This window comes from Suncus etruscus, chromosome 1, assembly GCF_024139225.1.
Source record: "Suncus etruscus isolate mSunEtr1 chromosome 1, mSunEtr1.pri.cur, whole genome shotgun sequence".
NCBI classification, from domain to species: domain Eukaryota; kingdom Metazoa; phylum Chordata; class Mammalia; order Eulipotyphla; family Soricidae; genus Suncus; species Suncus etruscus.
The window spans coordinates 13,563,700-13,591,557 of NC_064848.1; the positions used below are offsets into that span (position 1 = coordinate 13,563,700).

The 27,858-nt window shown below is 49.0% G+C and overlaps 1 protein-coding gene across 2 annotated transcripts; it reads right to left on the reverse strand.

Moving 5' to 3' along the window:
- Positions 1–103: 103 nt before the first annotated feature.
- SCAMP2 (secretory carrier membrane protein 2) lies at positions 104–27,626 on the reverse strand. 2 transcript variants are annotated; one of them, XM_049778258.1, is made up of 10 exons: positions 27,476–27,626; positions 10,919–10,987; positions 10,395–10,551; positions 9,218–9,297; positions 7,868–7,985; positions 7,052–7,180; positions 6,229–6,388; positions 4,627–4,728; positions 753–870; positions 104–561 (listed from the first exon to the last, which is right to left on the reverse strand). In XM_049778258.1, the coding sequence occupies exons 1-10, from the start codon at positions 27,530–27,532 to the stop codon at positions 427–429; spliced, it is 1,125 nt and encodes a 374-aa protein (XP_049634215.1). In that variant the 5' UTR covers positions 27,533–27,626; the 3' UTR covers positions 104–426. The 2 variants fall into 2 exon arrangements, with proteins under 2 accessions (XP_049634215.1, XP_049634208.1); XM_049778251.1 differs by lacking the exon at positions 9,218–9,297 and having other exon boundaries at positions 10,453–10,551.
- Between the last annotated feature and the right edge of the window lie 232 nt (positions 27,627–27,858).

Below are 27,858 nucleotides of genomic sequence, written 5' to 3' on the forward strand. Positions count from 1 at the left end.
CCACTGCCAAGGTGTTATTTCTCCAAATCAACAAAAAAAAATATACCAGATGAGTGGGCCCCGGTCACCCAGGGATCCCAAGTGTGTAGATGAGGAAGTGTGTGAATGAACGGGTCATGAGGGGGAAGAAGATCTTAGCCTCCTGTTTCCACAAAGATGAAAAGACCCTACCCTGCCAAACTACCACCAGAGAAGGAAAGATAGTTGTTTTTTTTCTTTTCTCTTGTACAAAATAAGTCCCTGGTCTCCCTCCCTTTTCCTTGGGTAGAAGGGAGAGGTGGCTGCAGAGGATGGGGGGCAAGGGTCACAGCGAGATCCACCTGGGGTCTGTGCAGGGCTGAGCCCTTGGTTAAGGCACCCACTCAAAGTACAGCTCAAAAGGCAGGTTAAGAGAGGATCTGGGCAGAAGGTGGCACCAATGGAAGCCTAATTCCCCTGGAAGGTGCCTTGGGCAGCTGATGTAGCGGCGCTGCGGAAGGTCCGGCTGCTGAAGATGCCGTGGGAAAATTCTTCTTGGGCTTGCTGGAAGCTGGCTCCGGTGCGTCGGTACAATGAGTGCACCTGGGAGGGTAAAGCAGAAGTGAGTTTATGGCAACCTAACCCCAACTCTGGCCCTCAAAGATCAGCCAGGAACCCCCCCCCCCCCCCGCCTGCCTTGGGGAAAGCCACTGAACTCTGGGGACCCAGGCAGCATGACCAGTGAGACACATGGGAGCCCAGCAGAAGTGTGTGTGGCCACACCCACGACTCACCCGCTTCAGGAGGAAGAGCGAGAGCACAGCGCAAAGGGTGAAGAAGCCGGCCACCACCATCATGATGATGGACACAGCCAGGTTTTGATGCATGACGGACAGGGCTGCGATCCAACCACTGTAGGAACAGGCAAAGAGGACAGAGTAGGCACAGGCCCCAGGAGAAGCCTTCTTCTAACCCTACCTACCTACCTTCTCCCCAATCTTCAGGCACTGTGAGCACCCTGCTTCACCTGAGGATATCCTAAGGTGCTCATTCCAGGGTTTGGCACATAGAAATCAGCCAGCTTAGAGAGGAGGTATACCAGCTAACCCCATTACATCCTTCCTGGAGGCCTCAGCTCCTTTTTCTGGGCCCAGAGGCCTCTCGGCCTCCAGTCAGCCATGTCACCACCCTGTTTCATAACACCAGGGGCCATTCTGAAGTCACACAGTTTGGGGTGTTATTTCTTTTCTTTTTTAAATTGGAGGGGGGGTTGGGCCATACCCGGTGGTGCTCAGGGGTTACTCCTGGCTATCTGCTCAGAAATAGCTTCTGGCAGGTACCAGGGACCATAGGGGACTTGGGATTCGAACCAACCACTTTAGGTCCTGGATCGGCTGCTTGCAAGGCAAACACTGCTATGCTATCTCTCTGGCCCCAGGGTGTTATTTCTATTCCTTCATGGGGCTCTCTCTTGTATTTAACTTAAAAAATAAATGGAGGTCAAAGAGATCAAAGAGCTGTTAAGGCGCTTGGCCTGTATGTAGGCAACTTGGTGCAATACCTGGTACCATATCCCTAGTCCTGGGCCTCCTAGGAGTGATCCCTGAGTGTAGGTGAATCTAGGTGAAAGTCTAAACAAAAGTGTTTCCCTGACTTCCTTTTTCCCTAACCTCTTCCCAACTGATTACTAGACCTTCCCCCTCTGGGGTTTGGGGACTGATTTGAATTAAGAAGCTGTGACTTTGATCTCAGAAGCTTGGTTGGTTTAGGCAGCAGGGGCAGAAAGAGGAGGCTTATGGCAGTGAGAGGCCATGGAGAATAAAGCAGATTAACTCCAATAAATCTTGTGCTGACTGGATTGGTATCATTTCTCTGCTGCTACCCTGCTTCATCAGACCCATCCGCCTAAGGGGTTAGAAACACAGTGCCTGAGGCAGTCTCACCCAACTCGTGAATTTTTATTTTTATTTTACACCTAAGAATAGCATAAGAAGTAAGACTTGAGCACCACCATGGGTGGTGCAAAACAAAATAAAACAAAATGAACTGGGGTCTGAAAGATAGTATTGGGAGGCCAGAGAGATAGCATGGAGTTAGGGCATTTGCCTTGCATGCAGGAAGACATTGGTTCGAATCCTGGCATCCCATATGTCCCTCGAGCCTGCCAGGAACAATTTCTGAGCGTAGAGCCAGGGGTAACCCTGAGTGCTGCTGGGTGTGACCCAAAAACCAAAAATAAATAAATAAAAACAAAAAAGAAAGTAGTATTGGAGTAAGGGTTTTGCATTGCATGTAGGAAACCCTATTTTGACCCCTTGAGAATTACCTGATGTGTCCCAAAACCCTCCCCCAAAAGAAAACCCAAGTTAGGGGTCAGAAAGGTAACACAAAGGAAGGGTGCTTGTCTTACAGGCAGCAAATCTGAGTTTGATTTCCTGCAGCTGATATGCCCCCCCCCCCAAGTACCATCAGGAATGATCCCCTGAAAGAAGAATTAGGATAAGCCCTGAGTACAGCCAGATGTGGCGAAAAAAGAAGAGGAATGAGATAAGCTACAATGCAGATGAACCATGAAAAGGTAGGCAAATTGAAAGAAGCTAGGCACACAAAAGATAGATGTTGAACTGATTCCACTTATAGGGAACATCCAGAATAGTAAGTCAGACACAGAGAACTGATGGCTGCAGGGAGAGACTGCTGAATGGTTCAGGCTTTCCCTTTGCAGTAACAGAACAGCTCAAAGGACTAGTGTGCAGGATATTCATATTGGCACTCTACCCTCCACCATCAAGAGTGATCCTAGGTCCTGAATGCCATCTAGTGTGGCCCCCAATCCATAAATAAATCCAAGCTGTTCTGGTGAAGATGACAAATGCAGACTCCTATGAATGTGCTGAACTGAATTATGTGACTGGTAAAAGAGTTGAATGGTAAATGAACTGGTTATCTTTATGCTATGTGTATTTCATAAATAACAAAAAGAAAAGAGATCCTATATTCTCTGCCACTTGGTGTTATGAAGCTGCAGAGTTCCTCCAGGTGAACTGCAGGGCCAAGAGGGGCAAAGCTAGGACCATAACTGAAGCGTGGGGCTAGAGAGATAGCATAGGGATAAGACATCTTACATGTAGTTAACCTCGGTTAGATCCTCAGTGCCCCATAGGATCCCCTGTAGGAGTGATCCCTAAAAGCAGAGCCAGGAAAAGTCCACAAACAGGGCTAATGTGGCAAAAACAAAACAAAAAACCAATATAACAGAATGGAAATCTTAGTACTGCCAGTGCAGGGTCCAAACAGTAGTTGATCATCACAAACTTTTTTTTTTTTTTTTTTTTTTTGTGGTTTTTGGGTTACACCCGGCAGTGCTCAGAGATTATTCCTGGCTCCAGGCTCAGAAATTGTTCCTGGCAGGCACGGGGGACCATATGGGACGCCGGGATTCGAACCGATGACCTCCTGCATGAAAGGCAAACGCCTTACCTCCATGCTATCTCTCCGGCCCCACAAACTTTTTCTTGAGACCTCACTTAAGAAATGAAAGAGGGTGGGCCCGGAGAGATAGCACAGCGGCGTTTGCCTTGCAAACAGCCGATCCAGGACCAAAGGTGGTTGGTTCGAATCCTGGTGTCCCATATGGTCCCCCGTGCCTGCCAGGAGCTATTTCTGAGCAGACAGCTAGGAGTAATGCCTGAGCACTGCCGGATGTGGCCCAAAAACCAAAAAAAAAAAAAAAACAAAAAAAAACAACAAAAAAAAAAAAAACCAAAAAAACAAAGAAATGAAAGAAGGGCCCGGAGAGATAGCACAGCGACGTTTGCCTTGCAAGCAGCCGATCCAGGACCAAAGGTGGTTGGTTCAAATCCCGGTGTCCCATATGGTCCCCCGTGCCTGCCAGGAGCTGTTTCTGAGCAGACAGCCAGGAGTAACCCCTGAGCAATGCCGGGTGTGGCCCAAAAACCAAAAAAAAAAAAAAAAAAAAAAAGGAAATGAAATAGGACCATCAGTCAAAGAGGAAAAAAAAAAAAAAAACAGATTAGAAAGAGCCAGAGGGAGGTTAGTGTGTACTGTCTCAGGTATGAGGGAGCTGACCCTCCCCATTGCTCTGAACCTGCTGGCTTAGTGCATGCAGGACAGAAATCGAACAGCGGCCTCATCTTTCTGAAACACTGGGCATAGGGGCAAAAAAGAAACATCAACATCTCTTTGGGAGAGAGAAGGTGATGTGAGGACTATAGCACCCACCAAGAAAATGCAAGTCCAAAGTCAGAAAACATGCTCAATGCAGTCCAGGAGTAGCTGCTGAAATGCCAGTGCTTCAGAAAAAGCCACAGTTCAGGAGAGTCTGCAAAGGCAGCTACCAGCAGTGGCAGTCCCCAGGGCCTGTCTGGGGTCTGAGCAAGTAGAAGGGTGGGAGGAACAAGAGAGGTATAGTCCAGTGCAGAATAGCTGAGGGCCAAGAACATTCACCCATGACCCCCAGAAAGGGATGAATAAGGGAAGACAGTAAGTGGCTCCAGCTGACAACCTGGAGCAAAGGCTGAATGGCACCAACCACTGCCCCCTGCCTCTCTGCCTTTGTAGAAGCCAGGCCCAGGATGGTATTTCTGTAGCCCCACATACCCACCATACCCCCAAAGCTATATCCCCTCAACATGGTATTGGCCTCACCTGTCCCCCAGGCCAGGGATACCGACCAACTGGATGATGTATATCCCTATTTGACAAAAAAATATGAAGAAGAACACAAAGAAGCTGAAGGAGTTGTCAGACCTGTGGAGAGAGGAAACAGGAAATGATGAGAGGGCTTGGGGACCCCCTCAGCTGTCCTCACAAGGAAGTCCCTTCTCAAGAGCTATGACTGATGAGCAGATGGCTCCTGGGAAAAGTCACATGATCCCTACAGACACAGATCAGATACCCAGTCTAACACAGTCAGACACCCTCAGCAATAGGGGCTTCCCTTGTTCAGCCTTCCAATGGAAGGACCAATGTTTCAGTTTGGGAGGGGAGTCACTTGGTAATACTGGGGTCACCAAGAAAGGGGAAACCTGGTGGTACTGGGGGTAGGAAGAGCCATGAGGTACTAAGTATTGTCCTTGAGTCACATTCCCCAGCCTGGGGCCAATGTCTGAGCCTGTCCTTAAACTGCTTTAAAGTTGTTATAAACAGCCTTCACCTAGAATCTTACTTACATTCATAACAGGTAAGAAAACCTCAGCCAAAACCCCTTAAATCTAATAATAGGACCACAGGCCTGGGTGAGAAAAAAAAGTGAAAGGAACACAGGAAAAAACTAGAGCGGTGAGCACCTCCATCTCTGTGTCCTTGAGAGTTAGACTACTCAGGGTTCATGCCTGCCCTAAATGTGGTTCACAGGGTCTGGCTGCAGCCCCAGCCCCTCTTCCTGGGAGCATTGGTGACACAATTCCCAAAGCTCCAGGGGTCTGGAAGACAGTCCCACTGACATTCACAAAATCAAATGGGGAAGATGATTCAAAGAACTGAGAATATGCTTGGGAAATCCCCAGGTTCCATCTTGACACCACAGGATCACCCAGACAGAACAAATGTAGGGAAAACAAAAACCAGGAGTCAAAGATATGGTTGAAGAGTAAGGTTCGGGCCCGGAGAGATAGCACAGTGGCATTTGCCTTGCAAACCGATGATCCAGGACCAAAGGTGGTTGGTTCGAATCCCGGTGTCCCATATGGTCCCCCGTGCCTGCCAGGAGCTATTTCTGAGCAGACAGCCAGGAGTAACCCCTGAGCAATGCCGGGTGTGACCCAAAAACCAAAAAAAAGAGTAAGGTTTATGCCAGGCATGCTGCAAACTTAGATTCAAACTCAATCCCCAGCATCACCAGAAAACAAGAACACTTCAGTTTCTAGTCTAGGTCAACTGGTCAGATACTGACACTCAGGGACAGCTTGAGAGGTCCTGGGAGAGGGACAAGGATAGAAAAGTCACTGGGACCTGTGTCCCCTGCTTCCAGGGGCACATCCAGAGAAAGGGGGTGAGGAGTCTCCTGTTCATGCCCAGGATGGACATGGCCCTGCAATGACGAGGGGGCACAGTGATTATCTGTGCCCAATATTAAAGCAGATTCCAAGCCCAATAGTTGGGGGAAAAGGCTGCTTGTCTATCACTGGGATGAATGGGTGAGAGTATACCCCCATCATTCTGTTTTGGGATGGGGCCCCAGATTGTCTGGACCTTGGCCTGCTGCTAGGAATGCCAGCCATCCACTCACCTAATCCCAGCCCTGCTCACCTGAAGGCCTTGTAGATGGGTCGGTACCAACACAAGAAGGCACAGGGGGTGAAGATAAGCAGCCACAGAATTGACAGGCCGAAGTCTACTCCCTTGCTGGTGTCCGCTAAGAACCACGCAAGGCAAGCAAGCAGGTTCAGAAACAGAGTCACGGAATGCACTGGGGATGGAGAGAGAGAGAGGGCTGGGCTCGTGCAGTGGCCAAAGGTGCCCCTCCTCGTCAAGCCCCCTGAAGAAGAAATGCACAGCTCACCCAGAAGGGGAACTTGCTTGCTCTGTACCTAGACAAAAGCAGCTCCCAAATCATGGCCTTGAGGGTGGATCTCAAACCCAGTGCCCAACCTTAGTTCCTAGAGGTGATGATACACATGCAAGGGCAGATACTTGGAAATGTGTTCTTGCCCTATACAACTCTTTCCTGGCCCTGGAGGGACCACAGTAGAACTGCAGAGCCTTTTGGTTGGTGGAAGTTTGGAGACACACCTGGCAGTACTCAGGGATTATTTATGGCTCTGTGCTCAGGAGTGGCCCTGGCTGTCACTATTCTTGGTGCAAGGATTTGAACCTGCAGAGTCACAGCCACTGCAGCCACACACAGAGCAGATACCTCACTGGCTGTCCCACGTACTAAGCCCAGCCCTGAGTCTTTCACCCTGTTGGAACCTCACTGTAGGAGGGCCGTTTAGTGGCAAAGAAACACCTCCCCCTCACCTGACCTGGGGTCTGACCTGCCCTTTGGGTGGGTGCACTGATAGATCCCCAGCCTAGCTCAGAAGCACTCACTCCTGCTTGTTCCCTCCCCCAAAGCAGCTGCAGAACTCACGCATCCAGAGATAGTAAAGCATCTTGCAGATGCGCTGGTAGTCAGCAGGAATCTCCGCGGAGAAGTCCTGGTAGAAGCAGGGTTTGACCGGGCACCAGGAAGGCAGGGGCGGCCAGTTGTTCTCCTTTACTGAATGGGAAGAGGAAGCATGTGAGTACAACCTAGGTTATCATGTGGCCATGGGCACATTGGGCCAGGTTATGGGCCTCACCAGGGCACCCAGGGGTACGCTCAGGGAACTCAAGGTCTTGGTACATTGGGGAAGGCAAGGATGATGGGCCAGAGACACCACCATAAGATCACTCTAAGATAATAGATCCCAAATATTCTGGGAAAGAGTGAGGCAGCCTACCTAAGTGACTGCTGTAGTGTGTAGTTGGGGTAGGGATCTCGCATTCTGCAGCTCTGTGCTAAGGATGGTATTCAGTGATGTGAGGCAATACCATGGATCGAACCCAGACCCTCACACACATGGCCTGCACTCAATCATTGAACTATATCCCGAGGCTACTGCATGATGAAACTTTTTGCCTTGTTTTGGGGAGACCAATACAGTACTGGAGATAGATTCTGGGCTCTCCACATGCAGATCGTGTGCTCCAGCTCTTGGCAATCATCTTTTTTCCAGGGGTCCTAAGTGATTCTGTGGCGCAAGGGATCATTCTTATGAGCCAGGAATCATGGATCTGGAAACCCCACCCTATCTGGGACCCTTGAAGAATCCATAAGGAGTGTGCTGCCAGTCTCTTGTACTTCCTTCCTGCTCACCCTCAGGACAAATCCCCAATTCTGCTGAGCCCCAAATCTGCCCCTCACCATGCAGGTTGGCCACTGTGTTCTGTAGCTCCCTCTCTTTTCGTTCCAGCTCAGCTGCCTTCCTGTCCAGCTCTTCCTGCTGCCGTAGTAGGCTGGCCTGGGCCGCAGAGGCCACAGCCTGAAGGGAGCAACAAGATGTAAGACCAGAGGGAAATCACAGGGGTACTACCTCTGTGGGGAATCCAGACAACTGTGGGGGGGTTTTAAGAGATCACCACATAGAGACCAGGGAGATCTGAGTACTCAGATGACTGACCATCTCTGCTACACAAGGGTCCTGTTTCCACTGTCAAACCTGTGCCTGCAATCGGAGAGCCAGAGACTAGGCTGAGATCAGTGGTAGGGACTCAAGGCTAAGGGCAAAGGAAGATCTTTTTATTTTATTTTATTTTATTTGGTTTTTGGGTCTCACCCAGCAGTGCTCAGGGATTACTTCTGGCTCTATGCTCAGAAATCGCCCTTGGCAGGCTCAGGGGACCATATGGGATGCTGAGATTTGAACCACTGACATTCTGCATGGAAGGCAAACGCCTTACCTCCATGCTATCTTTCTGGCCCCAAAGGAAGATCTTATAAGAGAACTGGACATAGACAGAAGCCTTGAGGCTCAAAGAAGAGCCTGGTAATTGCACATGAGAAGGAAACACAGTAAACACTTGTTAGGACAGATGGGGAGTGCACACTGGGCGGACGTGTAGCTCAGGGGTGTGGGACCCACCTGACCTGTGGTGGAAGCATCAGGACTTCCCCTCAGATTTGGCCAGCTCTGCCTGGTATTCACGGTTCACAGAACCCAAGCTTCCCCAGGCAGAGCAGAGCAGGGCATGGAATGGGCAACCAGGAATTCTGGTGAGGCTGGGTGGAGCTTGGTCTGGGTTGGCCTTCCAGCCTTGCTCCCAACAGGCTATAGATAGATGTCTGGGCCTGGAAAAGGGCCAGGCCGATGTGAACATCTGCAGATCAACTTCTCCAAAGAGCAAAGAAAACTACAGAAGGAAGGCAAAGCAGTGGGGCAGAAGTGGCCCCAGCACTGACTACGCTACAAAAGTGCAGGCTCAGCCTGAACTGCCTGAATCTATGAGGTCAGCTGAATATAGCTAGCCCCAACTGAGTGATCTGTCTCTTTTATTTGTCTTTTGGGCCACACCCAGCTGTGCTCAGGGTTTACTCCTAGGTCTGCACTCAGGAATTACTCATAACAGTGCTTGGGGGACTATACAGGAAGCTGGGCTTGAACTGTGGTCAGACTATACAAGGCAGACACCCTAACTGTTGTAATAATGCTCCAGCACCCTTCTCTTGTTTTCAAAGGTTCTAGGCGCTGGTTCTTACTGCTTCACTTTTGCCTACCATCGAAAGTTTCTGCATGTAGCTGTCTCTGAGAATACTATCTCCTTCTAGTAGCCTCTGCCTCTCTGAGCACTCGTTTGCTCATTGCCAGGAATCAGATAGGCAAGAACTCGTTGGCCTGTCCAGGAAGTTGCAATCTACAACTTCACTGTGGTCATGTGCCTCCAGGCCAGCAAGGAACAAGTGTAAGGCAATAAGGTAATGGTATGAAGAGCAGACAAAATCCCTAGTGTTGGGCGAAGGGGTAGGCAGAGAAAGAGAGAAGATATAGACAGATAGGTGGGTGGCTGATAAGTGGATTGACAGAAGAGTAGAGGGATGAGTACTAGACTTGTTGGGTGAAGGGGCTAGAGAGATGGTACAGGGTTGGATGTTTGCCTTGCATGCGGCCAACCTGGACTCAACCCCCAGCATCCCATATGGTCTCCTGAGCCTGCCTGGAGTTGCATGGAAAGACAGATGAACAGAAGGATGGAGGAATGGATAAGTAAGGGTGGATAGGTAAATAGATGGGTGAATGAATGGGAAAATGGGTGGTGAGTGGAAGAGTGGGTAGGAACGTAGACAGGTGGGTAGATTGAGGAGCACGAGAGAGTAAACCAAGTAAACCTTGATTGGCACATCAAAGGCAAATGCTGTCTAAAAAGCAAAGGCCCAGCTTGTGGTGTGATAATGGCCAGGAGGCTGAGACTTTACTTATACTCTGCAAGATTCATCTCAGCTTCAAAAAGACGAGCAAGGGGACCCCTGAAGGAGTGTCAAGGGTTAAAGCCCTGTGTCCTGCCACCTTCCCTCTACTTGGTTCAACTACTGAACCCAGGGGGCCAAAGTTGGTTCCCTCCAGGAACGAGGAACTAGAGGTTGAGTGAACTTGGAATGTTCTATCTGATAAGGCTCAATAACCAAAGTTTGAATCAGAGTATCCCTAGACAACTAAATTGAGCCAGAAAAGTCAGTGATGAATTAAGACATTTATACAATGAAATAACTGTTCTGTTAATGCTTGAGATTTCTATATAAACCGCTTGAAGATTTGACAGGGCCCTTGTCAAGACTCCCTAAGTTGGATGACACTTGGACCCCGGCTAGCCGAATAAACTCTCTTTTGCATCTTGTATTATCAAAGGTGGTCCTTGAATTTCAGCGCCAACATGGGTGTCAACTCAGATCGTAACACTACTAGTATGTAGCGAGTTCTGGAAAGGAGACGACCAAAGACTATTTGCAACCGGTACCTGGGGGCTTGGCTGAGTTGGTTCCACAGAGGGCTGGAGGACAGCAGGTTGTGAGGGACCAGGAAGCTGGGTGACAGGAACCGTTGTTGCTGCATTTGTCTGTAAGGGATGGACCAAAGAAGGGAAGTGAGTGGCACCCCTTGTCGGCCACGTGGGGACAGGTGAACATAGCCCATTTGGTGGGGGACTACCTTCTGGGCTCCTGTGCAACTCCAGGACAGCCAGTGTCATGTGACACCCTTGCCAGCATCCCTGGCCTTGCTAAACCCAGAACTCATGGACATCAACTGCTCTTTTCAGGGAGGGCCTAGGGAATCAGTGACTTCCTGTTCTTCCCTAAATTCACAACAGAACCGTCCCTAAGAGGACAACAGTCTCAGGGCTATCTCCATCAAGGTTCCATGCCTCTGAGACTTTAGTCTAGCCTATAGAGCAGGGGACCCAGGAGGAGAACATGTTTACCCACCTCAGAAAAAGGGTTGAATTCAGAGAGGCCACCCTGTGAGGCGCTGGTCAGCTGGGTCACAGATGGGTCCTAGGAAGGAGACAACTTCAGTGAGTGTGCGCACCCTCGACACCCAGCTGTCCCAAGTCTAGCAGTGATACCAGGGACATAGGTAACACAGGCAGCCACGGCAGCTCCACCAAGCTCTGAAGAGCCTCCGTGGAAGATCCTGCACCCAACCAGGCCACAGCCAATTGCTCTCTGGTTCCTCTTTCTGGAAAGGAAGAGGAATCCCAAATGAGACTGTGCAAGCTCCACCCCAGGGCCTGTGAAAAGACCTTATGAATTCAAAGGCGCCCAGACTTTCAGCTCTAGGAAGCAGGCTCTCATCTTCAAAGGAGGGAGAGAGGTTATAAGTGAAGGCTTGATAAACTTTCTGAGCCACTTTTTTTTTTTAAACAATTTTACAGACAGCATCTATTCTTCTGTTTTGTTTTGTTTTTAATTTTGTATTTTGGGCCACATCTAATGGTGTTCTGGGCTGACACTGTATTCAGGGATCACTTCTGGCAGGCTGGGGGACTATATAGGATGGTGGGGATCAAACCCAGACCAACTACATGCAAGGCAAGTACCCTACCAGCTTTAGCTCCCCTGGTATTTTGCTTGTTTGGTTGGTTTGGGGTCACACTCGGCAGCGCTCAGGCATTACTTCTGGCTCTACGTTCAGAAATTGCTCTTGGCAGGCTCGGGGGACCATATAGGATGCCGGGATTCGAACCACCATCCTTCTGCATCAGAGCAAACACCCTACCTCCATTCCATCTCTCTGGTCCCATCCCCTGTGCTTTTTGTCTTTCTTTTCTTTTCCTTTCCTTTTCCTTTCCTTTCCTTTCTTCTTTCCTTCCCTTTCCTCTTCCCTTTCCTTTCCCCTTCCCTTTTTCCTTCCCTTCCCTTCCCTTTCCTTTTTCTTTTCCCTCCCTTTTCCTCTTCCCTCCCTCCCTCCCTCCCTTCCTTCCTTTTTTGATCCTTTTCAAATAAATACAACAATGTATTCAGGGCCTGGAGAGATAGCACAGCGGTGTTTGCCTTGCAAGCAGCCCATCCAGGACCTAAGGTGGTTGGTTCAAATCCCGGTGTCCCATATGGTCCCCCGTGCCTGCCAGGAGCTATTTCTGAGCAGACAGCCAGAAATAACCCCTGAGCAATGCAGGGTGTGGCCCAAAAACCAAAAAACAAAACAAAAAAACAAACAAAAAAAATACAATGTATTCAGAACCCAGTAGTTTCCATCTGAACTCGTTTGGAAGACAAGGCCCTGCCATTTTCGTCCAGGAAGACTTTCTGTGGCCTGTCTCTTTTTGTTTGTTTTGGGGCCACACCTAGTGATGCTCAGGGGTTACTCCTGGCTATGCACTCAGAAATCACTCCTGGCTTGGGGAACCAGGAGTTCCGTCCTGGATTCGCTGCACGCAAGGCAAACAAACGCCCTTTGACTGCGCTATCACTCTGGCCCTGGTCTGCCGCATCTATTTATTTATTTATTTATTGGCCACATCCAGCTGTGCTCAGGGCTTACTGCTAGCTCTGCATGCAGGAATTACTCCTAGCTGTGCTTGGGGTACCATACAGGAAGCCAGGTTTGAACCCTGGTCAGTTGCATGCAAGGCAAGCGCCCTAACTACTGTAATAATGCTCCAACACCCTGTCTCCTTTGTTTTTAAAGGGGCCACATCCGTGAAGCTCAGGGGCCTGGGGGCCACTCTGGGTGATGTGCGGCCACACAATGTGGGGTTACTGGCTTGGTGCTGGTGTCTATGAGTGTAGGTGGGGTGCACTAGGGCCACACCCAACTATGCTCAGGAGCCAGGCTATGTGGAGGATGGATTTTGGGGAGCCCCCTACATATTTCACTATTTGCACTACTTCCCACACTCACCCACTGCATTAAGGGGGAAAGGTAAGAGATGCTGTGCCAGGCCAATTGGGAGTGTGGAGTTAGTGTTCAAAGAGGTCCTTCTTATGCATACCCGAGGGGTGAACAAGCTCTGGGCTGGGCACCCAATCCCCAATTCAGTCCTGCTTCTGCACAGGTCAATCCCTCTGCAGGCTTCCCTGCCTTGCCTGGAGGCAGCAATGTGGGGACTCCTACCATATAGACAAAGCAACAAATTGTGTAGCTTAACATCTGGACAGGGGTTGTTGAGTTCCATTCTGAATCGAAGTCTGTCTCCAGATTTGCTGGTGGGAGACAGGGAGGACCAGATCCAGACAGCTTCATCAGCAGCACATCCCAGCACCTGTCATCACTGCTGTGTGGCCGAGTAAATTATGCTGACTGACTAGGGCCATGTGATCAGGACAGCTACTTCTGTGCCTTTCTCTGTCCCTCTGCAGTAGAGTAGATTCCTGAGGAGAGTCCCCAGGGCAGGCAACACGCAGACTGCGAAAGCCACATGGCAGGCCAGAAAAGAACTGGAGTTACAAGTTGCAGGAGGGTATCAAGGGCAGCTGCCGGCCTTCCCATTCGCAGAGCATGGACTGGCTCATAAGTGGGCCACACAAGCGTTTCAAAGGCAAGAGATCAGTTTCACCCTGAAGGAGAAACCTAAAACTCTCTCCTTTGTTGAGTGACTCAGGCCCTTTGCCGACTCTGTTACCGATAAAGTGCCGCAGCTCAGTTCTCGTTATTCAGCAAACAGTCACGCCTGGCGTGGGGACACGTTAAGACAACAGGGTGTGACCACTGCCCCAGCAGACAACCTGTCATGCCTCAACCTGGGTTCCATCTGTGATGGGCGTTCCATCAGCCCAGGTCTACCAGTAGGGACCAAGAACACAAAACTAGTAGTCTTCAGTCCTGCTGCTACAGTTTCTTCTGCTACAACCCTTTCCTCTCCCCCCTCTCAAATATATACGAACTTTCAATTCTTTTATTTATTTATTTATTTGTTTGTTTGTTTGTGTGTGTGTGTGTGTGTGTGTGTGTGTGTGTGTGTGTGTGTGTGGTTTTGGGTCACACCCGGCAGTGCTCAGGGGTTATTCCTGGCTCCAGGCTCAGAAATTGCTCCTGACAGGCTCGGGGACCATATGGGACTCCGGGATTTGAACAGATGACCTTCTGCAAGAAAGGCAAACGCCTTTACCCTCCATGCTATCTCTACGGCCCCCAATTCTTTTATTTTTTAGTTTTGCGGCCATACCCAGTGGCACTCAGGTTACTCTTGGCTCTACACTCAAAGATCACTCCTGGCAGGCTTGGGAACCATATGGGATGCCGGGAATCAAACCCAGGTCCGTCCTGGGTGGGCCACATGCAAGGCTATCTCTCTGGCCCCAAAACTTTAATTTTTGTTTGGAGACCATACCCAGCAATGAAAAGGGCTACTCCTGGTGCAGTGCTCAGAGAACAAGGCTCAGGCTTCTGTCCACATGTGGGAGAGGCACCACTAGGGTGCCACCTCTCTGTGCTGGCATGTGCTGAACTCCAACTCAGTACATGCTCTACCACTTGGAACATCTCCCCAACCCTCAACAATTATTTTTTGATTTTGGATCAGACCTGGAATTTAGGGGACTATACTTAGGGGACCGAACCTAGGTCAGCTTTGTGCAAAGGCAAATGCCCTGCCTGCTAACTATAGTTCTGGTCCATTCGACATTTATTTTTATTATCATTAATTTTTGTTTTTGAAGTCCATCCAGCAATGCTCAAGTTCCTGGCAGTACTCAGGGAACCACATCAGATGCCAGGGATCTAACCTGGGTTAGTCATGGGTAAGGCAAGTGCCCTATCACTGTACTTTTTTTTTTTTTTTTTTTTTGGTTTTTGGGCCACACCTGGTGATGCTCAGGGGTTACTCCTGGCTATGCACTCAGAAGTCGCTCCTGGCTTGGGGGACCATATGGGACGCCGGGGGATCGAACTGCGGTCCTGATCCTTGGCTAGCGCTTGCAAGGCAGACACCTTACCTCTAGCGCCACCTCGCCGGCCCCTATCACTGTACTATTGCTACAGCCCTTAGGCTCTCTTCAAAAATAAGTGTCAAGGTGCCAGAATGATAGCACAACAGATAGGGCATTTGCCTTGCATGTGGCCCACCAGGGTTCAATCCCAGGCAACCCATATAATACCCCAAGCCTGCCAGGGTAATTTCTAAATCTTTATCCAGAAGTAATCCCTGAGCACTACTGGTTATGGCCCCAAAACAAACCAACAAAAAAATAATAAACAAAAGTGTAAAGGGAAGACCAGAGCAACAGCACAGTGAGTAGGGAACTTGTCTTGCTTTCAGTCAACCCTAAATCAATCCCCAGGATTCCATATGATCCTTGAGCACAGTCAAGAATAAATCCTAAGTACTACTGGGTGTGGCCCAAAACCAAAAATAAAGCTTGAGAACTCACCACATGATTAAGTGGCACACCTAAGCCTCTCCCCACTACTGCAGTCATGTCCAGAACTCTCTAGAAAAGCAGCTCTGAAAGTACCTGGCCTGGCATTTGAGGGCTGCCAAGACTCCTTTCAACACTCCTTCTGGTCCTTGGGCGGGCTCAGCCACTTGCCATTTCCTTCCACATTCATCTGTTCACACTCTCTACAAACCATTCACACCCAGGGGAGGGCACTGAGAAAAAAGTCATGGCCTGGCCCTGAAAGAGGAAATAGCACAGAGGGTGGACCCAGAAACCAAGGTAAGAAGTGACAGCTCTTTTTTTTTTTTTTTTTTTTTTTGGTTTTTGGGCCACACCCTGTGATGCTCAGGGGTTACTCCTGGCTATGCGCTCAGAAGTTGCTCCTGGCTTCTTGGGGGACCATATGGGATGCCGGGGGATCGAACCGTGGTCCATCCTAGGCTAGCGCAGGCACCTTACCTCCAGCGCCACCGCCCGGCCCCTGAAGTGACAGCTCTTGATGAAGTCTGGGCTAGAGGAGGGCCAGGCAGCAGAGACCAGAAAACAGGTGGCAAAATGCCCAAGGTAGCCAGAGGCAGGCTCTGCTGAAGTGGAAGCTGAGCTGCCGCTTGAGAAATGAAAGGAATTTAGTAAGGACTGAAGAGAGAGGGAAAGAACAGCATGAAGAATACACCCTCATGAAAAGCAAGGCGGCTATAAGGAGTTTTGGTGGTGATAAGACTAAGAAGGTATGAAAAAACGAGGTTTTTGTTTTTGTTTTTTTTGGTTCTTGGGTCACACCCGGCAGTGCTCAGGGGTTACTCCTGGCTCTATGCTCAGAAATCGCCCCTGGCATGTTCGGGGGACCATATGGGATGCCGGGATTCGAACAATTCTTCCACATGAAAGGCAAATGTTTTACCTCCATGCTATCTCTCCGGCCCCAGGAACAAGGAGTTTTAAGTAAAAACAGCTTTTCCTTTACTATGGAGAAATATCTAAGGCATATTAGTAATCATGCTACTGAACCTTCTGAAAGAATGAGTCTTCAGGGAATAAAAGGTAATTGATCTTGGGCTGGAGTGATAGCAAGCGGGGAAGGTGTTTGCCTGGCAAGCGGAAGATCCAGTTAGGTTAGATCCCCAGACAAGAGTTAATTTCTTTTTTTTTTTTGGTGGGGGGTCACACCCGGCAGCTTTCAGGGGTTACTCCTGGCTCTGCACTCAGAAATTATTCCTGGCAAGCATGGGGGATCATATGGGATGCTGGGATTCAAATCATCCTCCATCCTAATCTGCTGTGCAAGGCAAACGCCCTACTGCTATGCTATCTCTCCAGCCCCACCAAGAGTAATTTCTGAGCACAGAGCCAGGATTAACCACCCCTGAGTGCCTCCAGGTGTAGCCCAAAAACCAGGAAGAAAAAAAAATGGTAACTGATTTTGAACTTTATCATTTTAATGAGCTTTAAAAAATAAATAAAAACAGGAGCTGGCGAGGTGGCGCTAGAGGTAAGGTGTCTGCCTTGCAAGTGCTAGCCAAGGAAGTACCATATGGTCCCCTCAAGCCATAGGCAATTTCTGAGCGCTTAACCAGAAGTAACCCCTGAGCAAATGGGCGTGGCCCAAAAAAACAAAAACAAAAACAAAAACCCAACAACATACTTGGGCCAGAGCTGAGTAGAAAGTTTAGTATGAGTAGAAAGCTTAGTATGAAAGAGGTCCAGCTTTGATTCTCAATATCATAGTTCACTAAGCACCGAGCTGGGAGTAATTACTTTTTTGTGGGGGAGGAAGAAAGGAAAAATATTTGGTTGGGGAAGGAGGGTTTTGGGTCATATCTGGCCATGTTCAGGCTTACTCTTGGCTCTATGCTCAGGTATCACTCTGGGTGGTGTTCAGGGGATCATACATCATGCCTGTTAGGGATGGAATTGGGATAGGTCACGCACAAGGTAAGGACCTTAACCTCTGTACTATCTCTCTGACTGTTCCCTAACTCCATATACTCCAGAACAGACTTCTTTTGGCCAGAGAGATAGTATTGGGATTTTGGCACTTGCCTTGCATGAAATAGACCTTGGTTTGATTTCCTACACTATTTACAGTCACTCCCAGCAGAAGTGATCCCTGAAAGCAGAGATAGGAGAAAACTGTGAACACCAATGGATGTAACCCCAAAACAACAAAAATAAAGTTGTAGGTCAGGGCTCTTGAGCTAGAGCACATACATCGAAATATATGCATGAAGGGCCGGAGAGATAGAATGGAGGTAAGGCATTTGCCTCGCATACAGAAGGACGCGGTGGTTTGAATCCCGGCATCCCATATGGTCTCTGGAGCCTGCCAGGAGTGATTTCTGAGCGCAGAGCCAGGAGTAGGCCCCTGAGCGCTACCGGGTGTGACCCAAAAAAAAAAAATATGCATGGAAAGGAGAAACCACAGGTTGGAGATAAGAGAATGGTTGGAGGTTCCAGAAGCCTTTGTAGAGCTAAAAGAGGTGGGGCTCCAGGGAACTGGCCTGAGGAGGTAGGGCCAGAGGACATCTAGGAAGGGAGAAGTGCCAGAGGCATCTATCTCTGCCAGCAGGTAGGCAAGGCAACAAGGTGTAGAGAAGGTTGAAGGCAAACTGGTTTGGCTGAAATTTAACAATCCAATGGAGGATGAATCTGCAGGTGGCAGCTGGAGGCAAAGAAGGGGATGGATTCAGAGCTCCTTCTTAGGGCAAAGAGGAAGCACAGAGGGAAGGAAGGATGAGTGACTGGGGATGCCAAGAATGGGTGATGGATGATCAGTGCCAACATGGACCATTAAGGTAAGAAATCACAAGTGCCTGGGGATATGGCTCAGTGGCAGAGTATCTGTCCCTGGGTTCCATCCCTAGCACCAGTCAAAAAATTATAGGTAAGTGAACAAGGCAGAAGGGAAACAGGTATTTCGGGAACGGTGTGAATCTGAGAAGATATTGAGTCACACTAGAGAGACAGGAACGAATGTGCTGGCTGCCAGCACAGAGAAAGGGTGAGAGAAGAGCTCTATAGAATGGATGCTAGAGGTATGTGAGTGCTGCTTTGGAACCAGAAGTGGAAGAAGTCACTATAGTGACTAAAGTGAGCTTAAGATCAAGAACCGAGGGGCCGGAGAGATAGCATGGAGGGTAAGGAGTTTGCCTTTCATGCAGAAAGTCATCGGTTCGAATCCCGGCGTCCCATATGGTCCCCCGAGCCTGCCAGGAGCGATTTCTGAGCGTAGAGCCAGGAGTAACCCCTGAGCGGTGCCGGGTGTGACCCAAAAACCAAAAAAAAAAAAAAAAAAAAAAAGATCAAGAACCGAACTTCAAGCTGAAGAGACAGTATAGTGCTCGGGATCTCTAAGTAGCTAACTTGGTTTAATCCCCATACCTTGCATGGTCCCTTGAGCTCCACTGGCGTGATCCTTGAGCACTGCTGGGTATGGCTCACAAAAACATGGCCAACTTGAGTTTGATTTCCAAGTACCACATATAGTCTTGAGCACTGCCAGGAATGATCCCTGAGTGCAGTCAGGAGTAAGCCCTGAACACCACCTGGTGTGCCCCTCCCCAAAAAAAAACCCAAACCCAAAAGCACGCACGCGCACACACACACACACACACACACACACACACACACACACACACACACACACACACACACACACACACACACACACACACAAAATAACTAAACTCTAGGACATCCCGAAACCCACAAGTCAGAAAGCAGAGAAAGTCAAAGCAGCCGAGAAACAGAACTGGGGATTTCTCCAGAGTTGGTCTTGCCTTGCACACCTGGTTCTGTTCTAGGCACCACTTGAGCCTCCAAGCATAGACAAGAGTGACACCTAGGCAACTAGGTGCGACCCCAAAGCAAATAAATAAAAAAAGTAGCCAAAAAGGTTCCCAGATAAACTCACCAAACAAGTACCCCAACAAAGGCAGATGCAACACCCAGGGTCTCCTGAGAGACCCCTAGGTCTCTGCTGTGATGGTGGGACTCTCCCTAAAACTCTTCCCGCATCTGCCTGGCTCCTGTCCTTTCTACCTTAGCACTCTACCATACATGGGACCTGCTCTGCTGTGCCACAGAGGCAACCGCTGATCCTGAGGGGGGAGCAGTGCTCCCAGGCCTCAGAAACTGGGGTGAACCACAGGTCCAATTAACCAGGGACCTGCCCAGGTGGAAGAGCAGCAAGAGGCTCGGGATTCAAAACCTCAAAACCGGCCTGCTGTCTTGGTCACCCTCTATTATCTCAGGGCAGATCATCTTAGTAGACTGCAAATACCTCCCATTCACTCCAGTTAAACCAGGGGTCTCAAACTTGCAACCCTCCATACAACATTTTGTGGCCCGAGGCCGGCCTTCAAATATCGCAGTATTCGCGATTATTCGCTTATCGAATAATCGCAATAAAAATCTCGTTAGTAAGAAAAAAATCGCAATAAACATTTGCATACCCCGAATGGAACTGCTCAGGGTATGCAAATGTTTAATGTGATTTTTTGCGATTTTTTTTCTTACTAATGCGATTTTTTATTGCGAATATTCGGTACGCGAAATCCCTTATGCGGCACTGCCTCACCCCGACTTTGCCTCCTGCGGCCCCAGGTAAATTGAGTTTGAGACCCCTGAGTTAAACAATTCCTTTTCTCTGAAAACAGATGATCCTATACCATTCAGCTCCCAAGTGAACTTAACAGAAGTGTAGGGTCAAAATTCAGTTAGGGTGTCAGTGATAGTACAGTGATGAAGGGCAGGCATTATCTGTGGCAGACCCCAATTCTCCTTGTCACTGCATCTGGTCCTAGAATGACTGCCAGGAATGACAAAGCCAATCCCAAAGCCAAGCCAGAACAAACAAAAAAGAATGTTCAGCATTTTTGTCAAGCTGGAGTCACCCTCTTTGGCAAATGACAAAGCCCTGGGACTTTAAGTAGTTCTGCTAGAAATCAGAACACATCTTGGCTATCCCCAATATTTCAGAGCCTCCCCATTGAGATTATCTTTTAGCTAAAAGGGGTTAGTATGTGCAAGTGATCATATGTGGTGGGGTGGCTCAAAACTACAGAGATGCCTTGCAGCCAGTCTAAACTTCCTTCAGACTCTGGTCATCTGTCTACCTAGGAAATCTTTTTTTTTTTTTTTGGTTTTTGGATCACACCTGTCAGCGCTCAGGGGTTTCTCCTGGCTCTACGCTCAGAAATCGCTCCTGGCAGGTTCGGGGGGACCAATATGGGATGCCGGGATTCAAACCACTGTCCTTCTGCATGCAAGGCAAACGCCATGCTATCTCTCCCGCCCCTGCCTAAGGAATCTTGGAACAGACACTGGGGCCAATCAGTCCTGGCATTAGCCTGGCCCATCAGTTTTGTAGAAGACCACTGAAAAGAGAAAAGAGGAAATTGTCCTCCACATCCTCATTCTTGGAGAAGACTTTCAGGGAATCTATGTTTTTGGTATTTTTGAGGGGGGGTCACACCAGCAGTGCTCAGAGGTTACTCCTGGCTCTCTGCTCAGAAATAGCTCCTGGCAGGCATGGGAGACCATATGGGATGCCGGGATTCAAACCACCGTCAGTCCTGAGTCAGCCGCTTGCAAGGCAAACGCCCTACCGCTGTGTTATCTCTCTGGCCCATTTCAGAGAATCTTTGGGAGTAGCTTTCTAAATCAGTCCAGAATAGGAACCCACATATAAAGAATGTGTAATGCAGACACACCCCAATTCAAGAGTTGGGGTTCAAGAGTCCAACAGAGGTTGTGTAAAGAAACACACTATGTGGTGTTTCCTGCTTCCTCCATAGAATTGTCCAAACCCTAGCTGCATTAGGTGAGTTCACTTTCTAGCCTCAGCTCTTACAGCAGGTTTTTGAATGATCCCAATGAAGTTAAACCCAAACAGGAAGGAGGCATAAAAGGCATCAGAGTGGGTTGGAAATAACAAGTGTGGGGGGGGGGGTATGGCAAAGAACAGGGACAAGGTAAGAAAATTCAAGACTACTAGAACTAACAAGTTTTATTTTTCCTTGTTTTTTTGGGCCATATCCAGTAGTGCTCATAGGTTACTCCTGGCTCTGTGCTCAGAAATAGCTCCTGGCAGGCTCCAGGGACCATACAGGATGCCAGGAATTGGAACTGTAAGCAAGGCAAATGCTACCTGCTGTGTTATTGTTCTGGCTCAGATTAACAAGTTTTATATACCTCCAAGGAAAACAAAACAAAATTTCTTTATTCCACCCTTTTTCTGGGTGGTCCCAGGGATCAAACCCAGATCTTATGCATTCAAGGAATGTGCTTTATCCTTGAACCACATACCAGGCCCCTATTTCCTTCTTTGACCACAATGCTGAGCACCTTTCACAACTGGTATGACTCAAGCACACTTAAAGTCTTATCTTAGGGGCCAGAGAAAGAGCATGGAGGTAAGGCATTTGTATTGCTTGCAGAAGGTTGGTGGTTCGAATACTGGCATCCCATATGGTCCCCTGAGTCTGCCAGGAGTAATTTCTGAGCATAGAGCCAGGAGTAACCCCTGAGCGCTGCTGGGTGTAACCCAAAAACCAAAAAAAAAAAAAAAAAAAAAAAGTCTTATCTTAAATGGATAGTACAGGGGTTGGAGACAATACCAGGGTTAAGCCTTACATGTGGCTGACTCCTGTTCCAAACCAGCCCCACATATGGTTGCCCTGAACACACCAACAGTGACCTCTGCACAGAGCCAGGAACAGTCCTAGAACACTGCTGGGTGTGGCCAAACCTTCCCCAAATAAATAAAATTATATTACTGGGGTCAGAGCAATAATATAGAAAGTAGGGCACTTGCCTTGTATACATTCCACCTGGTTCAATCTCTGGTATCTCATATGGTTCCCTGAGCACTATCAAGAATAATTCCTGAGCATCACCAAGTATTCCCCCCAAACCAAAATAAATAAAAGCAGAATGAATACATGGGGCTGAAGAGATGGCGTGGAGGTAGGGTGTTTGCCTTGCATGCAGAAGGACAGTGGTTCAAATCCTGTCATCCCATATGGTTCCCCAAACCTGACAGGAATGATTTCTGAGCATAGAGGCAGGAGTAACTCCTGAGTGCTGCCAGGTTGACCCAAAACCAACCCCCACCCCAAAAAAGGCAGAATACATGCCAGAGATACAGAGATGACTCAGTGATAGAGAGAGAGAGAGAGTGAGAGAGAGAGAGAGAGAGAGAGAGAGAGAGAGAGAGAGAGAGAGAGAGAGAGTGTGTGTGTGTGTGTGTGTGTGTGTGTGATAAGTGTGAAGGGCCTGGGTCCAACTCTGGCAAAGCAAAAATTAAAAAGCACAGTATCAGGGGCCAGAGAGATATTATGGAGGCAGGGCATTTGCCTTGCATGCAGAAGAGCGGTGGTTTGAATCCCAGCATCCCATATGGTCCCCCAAGCCAGCCAGGAACGATTTCTGAGCATAGAACCAGAAGTAACCCGAGTGCTGCCGGGTGTGACCAAAAAAAAAAATATATATAGGCACATCATTTGTATTATTTTATCTCTGCATGGGAAAAATAAGTACACTGGATCATGCTAATTTATTACTTCCACCACTACAGAGAACACTTGTAATGAGAACCCTGGGTATGGTCCCAAATCCCCCCTCCAGGAAAAGTATGTCTTCAATGTGGGGGTGCTTTCCTTAGCTGTCCTAAAATGACCCTAGCAGGGAAGACCACACACACACACACACACACACACACACACACACACACACACACACACACACACATATGCATTTCCAACATCTCCCAAGAAGCATGTCCTGGGAATGGAGCCAGGTCTGGGCCCTGTCTGCTGTGCCCCAGCTGCTTTCTCTAGCATGTCCCACCCACCCTCCCTCAGGTGTCGATTTCTCCATCTTTATAGTAAAGAGTCAGAACAGACCTTTTCTGGGTTGTTTTTTTTTTGTTTTTTTTTTTTGGGCCACACTCGGCTGTGCTCAGGGGTTACTCCTGGCTGTCTGCTCAGAAATAGCTCCTGGCAGGCACGGGGGGAACCATATGGGACACTGGGATTCGAACCAACCACCTTTGGTCCTGGATCAGCTGCTTGCAAGGCAAACGTCGCTGTGCTATCTCTCCGGGCCCACCTTTTCTGTTTTTGATTTGTTTTGAAACATACCCAGTGGGTACTCAGGGGTTACTCATGGCTCTGTTTTCAAGAATTATTCTTGTGAGGCTGGAGTGGTGATACAGGAGGTAAGGCATCTGCCGTGCATGCACTAGTCTAGGACGGACAGCGGTTAGAACTCCGATGTCCCATATTGTCCCCCAAGTCAGGAGCGATTTCTGAGTGCATAGCCAGGAGTAACCCCTGAGCATCACAGGGTGTGGCCCAAAATGCCAAAAAAAAAAAAAAAAAGAATTACTCTTGAGGGCTGGAACCATAGAATGGTGGGTAGGGCACTTGCCTTGCCCATATGGTAACCTGAACACCACAGCGAGGAGTAATCCTGAACATCACTGGATGTTACCCAAAAACAAAAAACAAAACAAATAAAAAGAATAACTCTTGGGGCCGGAGAGATAGCATGGAGGTAAGGCGTTTGCCTTTCATGCAGGAGGTCATCGGTTCGAATCCCGGCACCCCATATGGTCCCCTGTGCCTGCCAGGAGCAATTTCTGAGCCTGGAGCCAGGAATAACCCCTGAGCACTGCCAGGTGTGACCCAAAAACCAAAAAAAAAAAAAAAAAAAAAAAAAAAGAATAACTCTTAAAAAAATATGGGGCCGGGCGGTGGCGCTGGAGGTAAGGTGCCTGCCTTGCCTGCGCTAGCCTAGGACGGACCGCGGTTCGATCCCCCGGCGTCCCATATGGTCCCCCAAGAAGCCAGGAGCAACTTCTGAGCGCATAGCCAGGAGTAACCCCTGAGCGTCACAGGGTGTGGCCCAAAACAAACAAACAAACAAAAAATAATAATAATAATTCTTGGAAGTGCTTGGTAATCATATGGGATGCACAGGATTAAACTGGGTCATGTGCTGGAGCTATAGCACAGTGGTAGAGCCTTTGCCTTGCATGCAGACCTGGGTTTGATCCCTGGCATCCCATAAGGTCTCTCGAGCCTGCCAGGAGCGATTTCTGAGTGTAGTCAGGAGCAACCCTGAGCATTGCTGGGTGTGTCCGAAAAACAAACAAACAAATAAACAGGGCCAGCCATGTGCAGGGCGATCACCCTACCTGCTGTACTATCGATCTGGCCCCTCAGATTTCTAGGCTGTGTCCTACTTGTTGTTCACCACAGACCTGGAGCATCCAGTCTAGTTTTGCCACCACCTTGGAGTGATGGAAAATAACCCCACAGAAGGCTGGCAACAGACTTTGAAGTTACCCTCACAGACAGTCATCCCAAGGGTATCCACTTCCAATAAGCCAACCAAGGCAGGCATCAGACAAACACTGTCATCTCAGGAGAGGGAGGGCAACTGTCAAGGTGGGAGAGTTTGGAGGTCTCACAGTCAAACTCTGAACATTTTTCCCCCACAGCTAAGTACAAAGAAGAAAATCGCAGGATATGGAGAACCTGAATTATGTCCAGTAAGCCTTCTGGCCTGTGTAGGACCTTTCACAAGATGTATCTCTTTCCAGGACTTCAACTACTTCCTGTCCTCCCATATCCTAGAGGCTGCCCTAGGGACATGCTATCTGGCTGGAATGCAGAAGTGACTTCCACCCCAGTTTGTACCATCATTTCTGGGGCTGCTGATGCGGTTTATGACTTTCAGGCTGCTAGCAATTTAAGGCAGAACTCAGGCAAATTCTCTTGCCTGCTACAAGCACTATGGCAAAGCTCCCTGCCTCTTGTTAGATAGCACTAGACATTTTATTTCTGATTGACAGAGAAAAAAAAAAACATTCAAAAAATAAAGGCCAATCATCACACAGCCCACACACCAAAAGACTATTCAATCCTCAGTCCAAGTCCAATTCCAGGGTTAGACAGAAATTTTGTAGTTAGGGGCCAGAGATAGCACAGCAGCAGGGCTTTTGCCTTGTACGTGGCCAACCCAAGAGATGGTGATTCAATTCCCGGTTTCCCATATGGTGCTCCAAGCCTGCCAGGGAAGATTTCTGAGCACAGTGCCAGGAGTAACTCCTGAGAACCACTGGGTGTGGCCCCAAAACTAAAACAAACAAACAAAAAAAGAAATTTGCCAGGTAAAACTTTTACCAGGAGGGGCCAGAGCGATAGCATAGTATAGGGCATTTGCCTTGCATGCAGCCAACCTGGCTGGGTTCGATTGCCGACATCTCATATAGCAGGGATGGCGAACAAGTTCAACACAAAGAGCCAAGATTTTAAACTGTGAGAGTCAGAGAGCCACACCATGCAGTGACCTGCCAAAACAGACAAACACTCACACAAAAGCATATAATTTTAACAATGATGTGACACAACATGTGATACATGGGTCCCCCATCCCCCCCCCACTCGCTGGTCCATGCAGTTGTTTCCAAGGGATGAGAGACAGACTATGCGCTCGGAGATCTCTCCTCAGAGGTCCTTCCTCAGAAGCAGCAGAACAAAATCCAAACTTGACAAAGAGCCACAGTATACAAAATAATGATAAGAGGCAAAGAGCCTCTGTTTGCCACCTGTCATATAGTCTCCTGAGCCTGCCAGGAGTAACCCCTGAACACCACTGGGTGTGGCCCCCTCCAAAAGAAGTTTAAAAAAAGTTTACCAGATTATAATAGAAAAGCAAATATTTCTTATTTAATGAACTAATACAGATAATTGCATTAGATAAAACAATATCCCTACAAAGACTGTCAAGAAACATTAAGGATGTAGTGTGTGTGTGTGTGTGTGTGGGGTGTGTGTGTGTGTGGGGTGTGTGTGTGTGTGTGTGTGTGTGTGTGTGTAAACAAAATTTCACCTAGGATTGGAGATGGAAAAACTCAAGCTGTGAGGAGCCAGAAGGACTCCTTCAAGGAAACTTTTAAAAAGCCACCAAGGGGCCAGAGCACTAGCACAGTGGTAAGGTGTTTGCTTTGCACGTAGTCAACACAGGATGGACTCTGGTTTGAATCCCAGCATCCGACATAGTCCCTTGAGCCTGCCAGGAGTTATTTCTGAGTGCAGAGCCAAAAGTAACCCCTGAGCGCCTATGGGTGTGACCCAAAATAAAACCAAAAATAAATAAATAAATAAATAAATAAAGTGAAAGGCTGCAAAACTTAAATCAAGCACTAGCTGATGAACTCACATGACTGGCAACATTCTGATAGAGTAGAAACCTCAGGCCCATAAACGACTAGTTGGCACAAACAGGCGTCCTACAAACTGGTTTTGAGCCAAAGTAAAACAAGAGCTTTGGAGGGAGGAGGAAGTGTCATCTTGATCATGTGCTCTCGGTGCAAAGGGAGACAGGTTTGGCTTTGGGGTTCTCCCTCTAATTAGATTCAGAAGGTCGGGCCAACTCGGCAGTATCTCTCCAAGCTCCTGCCATCCTACACCAACCAAGGCCAACACAACACAACACCCTGCAAGACCCCCGGGGTGGGGGGAGGACATGCACACTTCTAATCAAGGTCACCTTTCAGTTCAGATTCCCTCAGCAATTTTCCTTCACCCCCTTTCCTACCCCCCCCAAAAAAACTCTGAAATTCTCCATAAACTTTTTTTGCAGGCGAATCTGGCTGTTTGGGAGTGAAGGGGGGGGGGGTAGAGATTTCCCCTACATTTCTCCATCTTGCTTCCACTTCCTCCAGATGTTGCTTCACTACCTCCTAAGGAGGAGGGGAGGGAACTCGGGCACTTTTGGTCTCCCCAAGACTGCGGGGCACCCACACTTTCCTGACTCTCCCCCATACCCCCCATGATGTGTGTGTGTGTGTGTGTGTGTGTGTGTGTGTGTGTGTGTGTGTGTGTGTGTGCTCCTCCTGCAAATGCTGGGACCCTGATAGGGTGGATGGATTCCAGGAGCTTCCTATTACAGCCAAGTCCCACCCGAAGAATGGGGGGGGTCCCAGGGAAGTTAGGCCACCGAACCCCGCCCCCGGCGGTTCCACCTGCTCCAGGCCCCGCTCGCCCATTGGACAGGCAACTACGCCACGTCTCGGGGCTCCGGGGCCAGAGGCCCGGGCGGCGGCTCGGGGCACCCGGGAAGGCTCAGTTAAAGAGTTTGGGGGGGCTGTACCTGGAAGGGGTTCACGTCCACGGGGTCCGCGAAGGGGTTGGTGTCGAAGGAGGACATGGCGAACGGCGGCGATGGGCGAGATCCGCGAGGGCTTGCGTCTCCTCCGGCCGCTCAGACCCAGCCAGCCGTGCTCGCCTGCCGGAGCCGCCACTTCCGGGAGCGAAGCGGTCGTTACAGCGCAGGCGCGGACGCGGGCCCGCCCACAAAGGGGCGTGGTCACGACGACATAGAGACTAGCCACGCCTCCTGGGCCGCACGCGGGCTGTCACAGCCATCCTCGATCCACTGGGGTATGGATGACTTTCAATTCCACGTTGGAACTTCTCTCCCCAAGTTCGGGAAAGTCTCTGCGTGGGTGCAGGCAAGCCTCTGGAGTGTAAGCC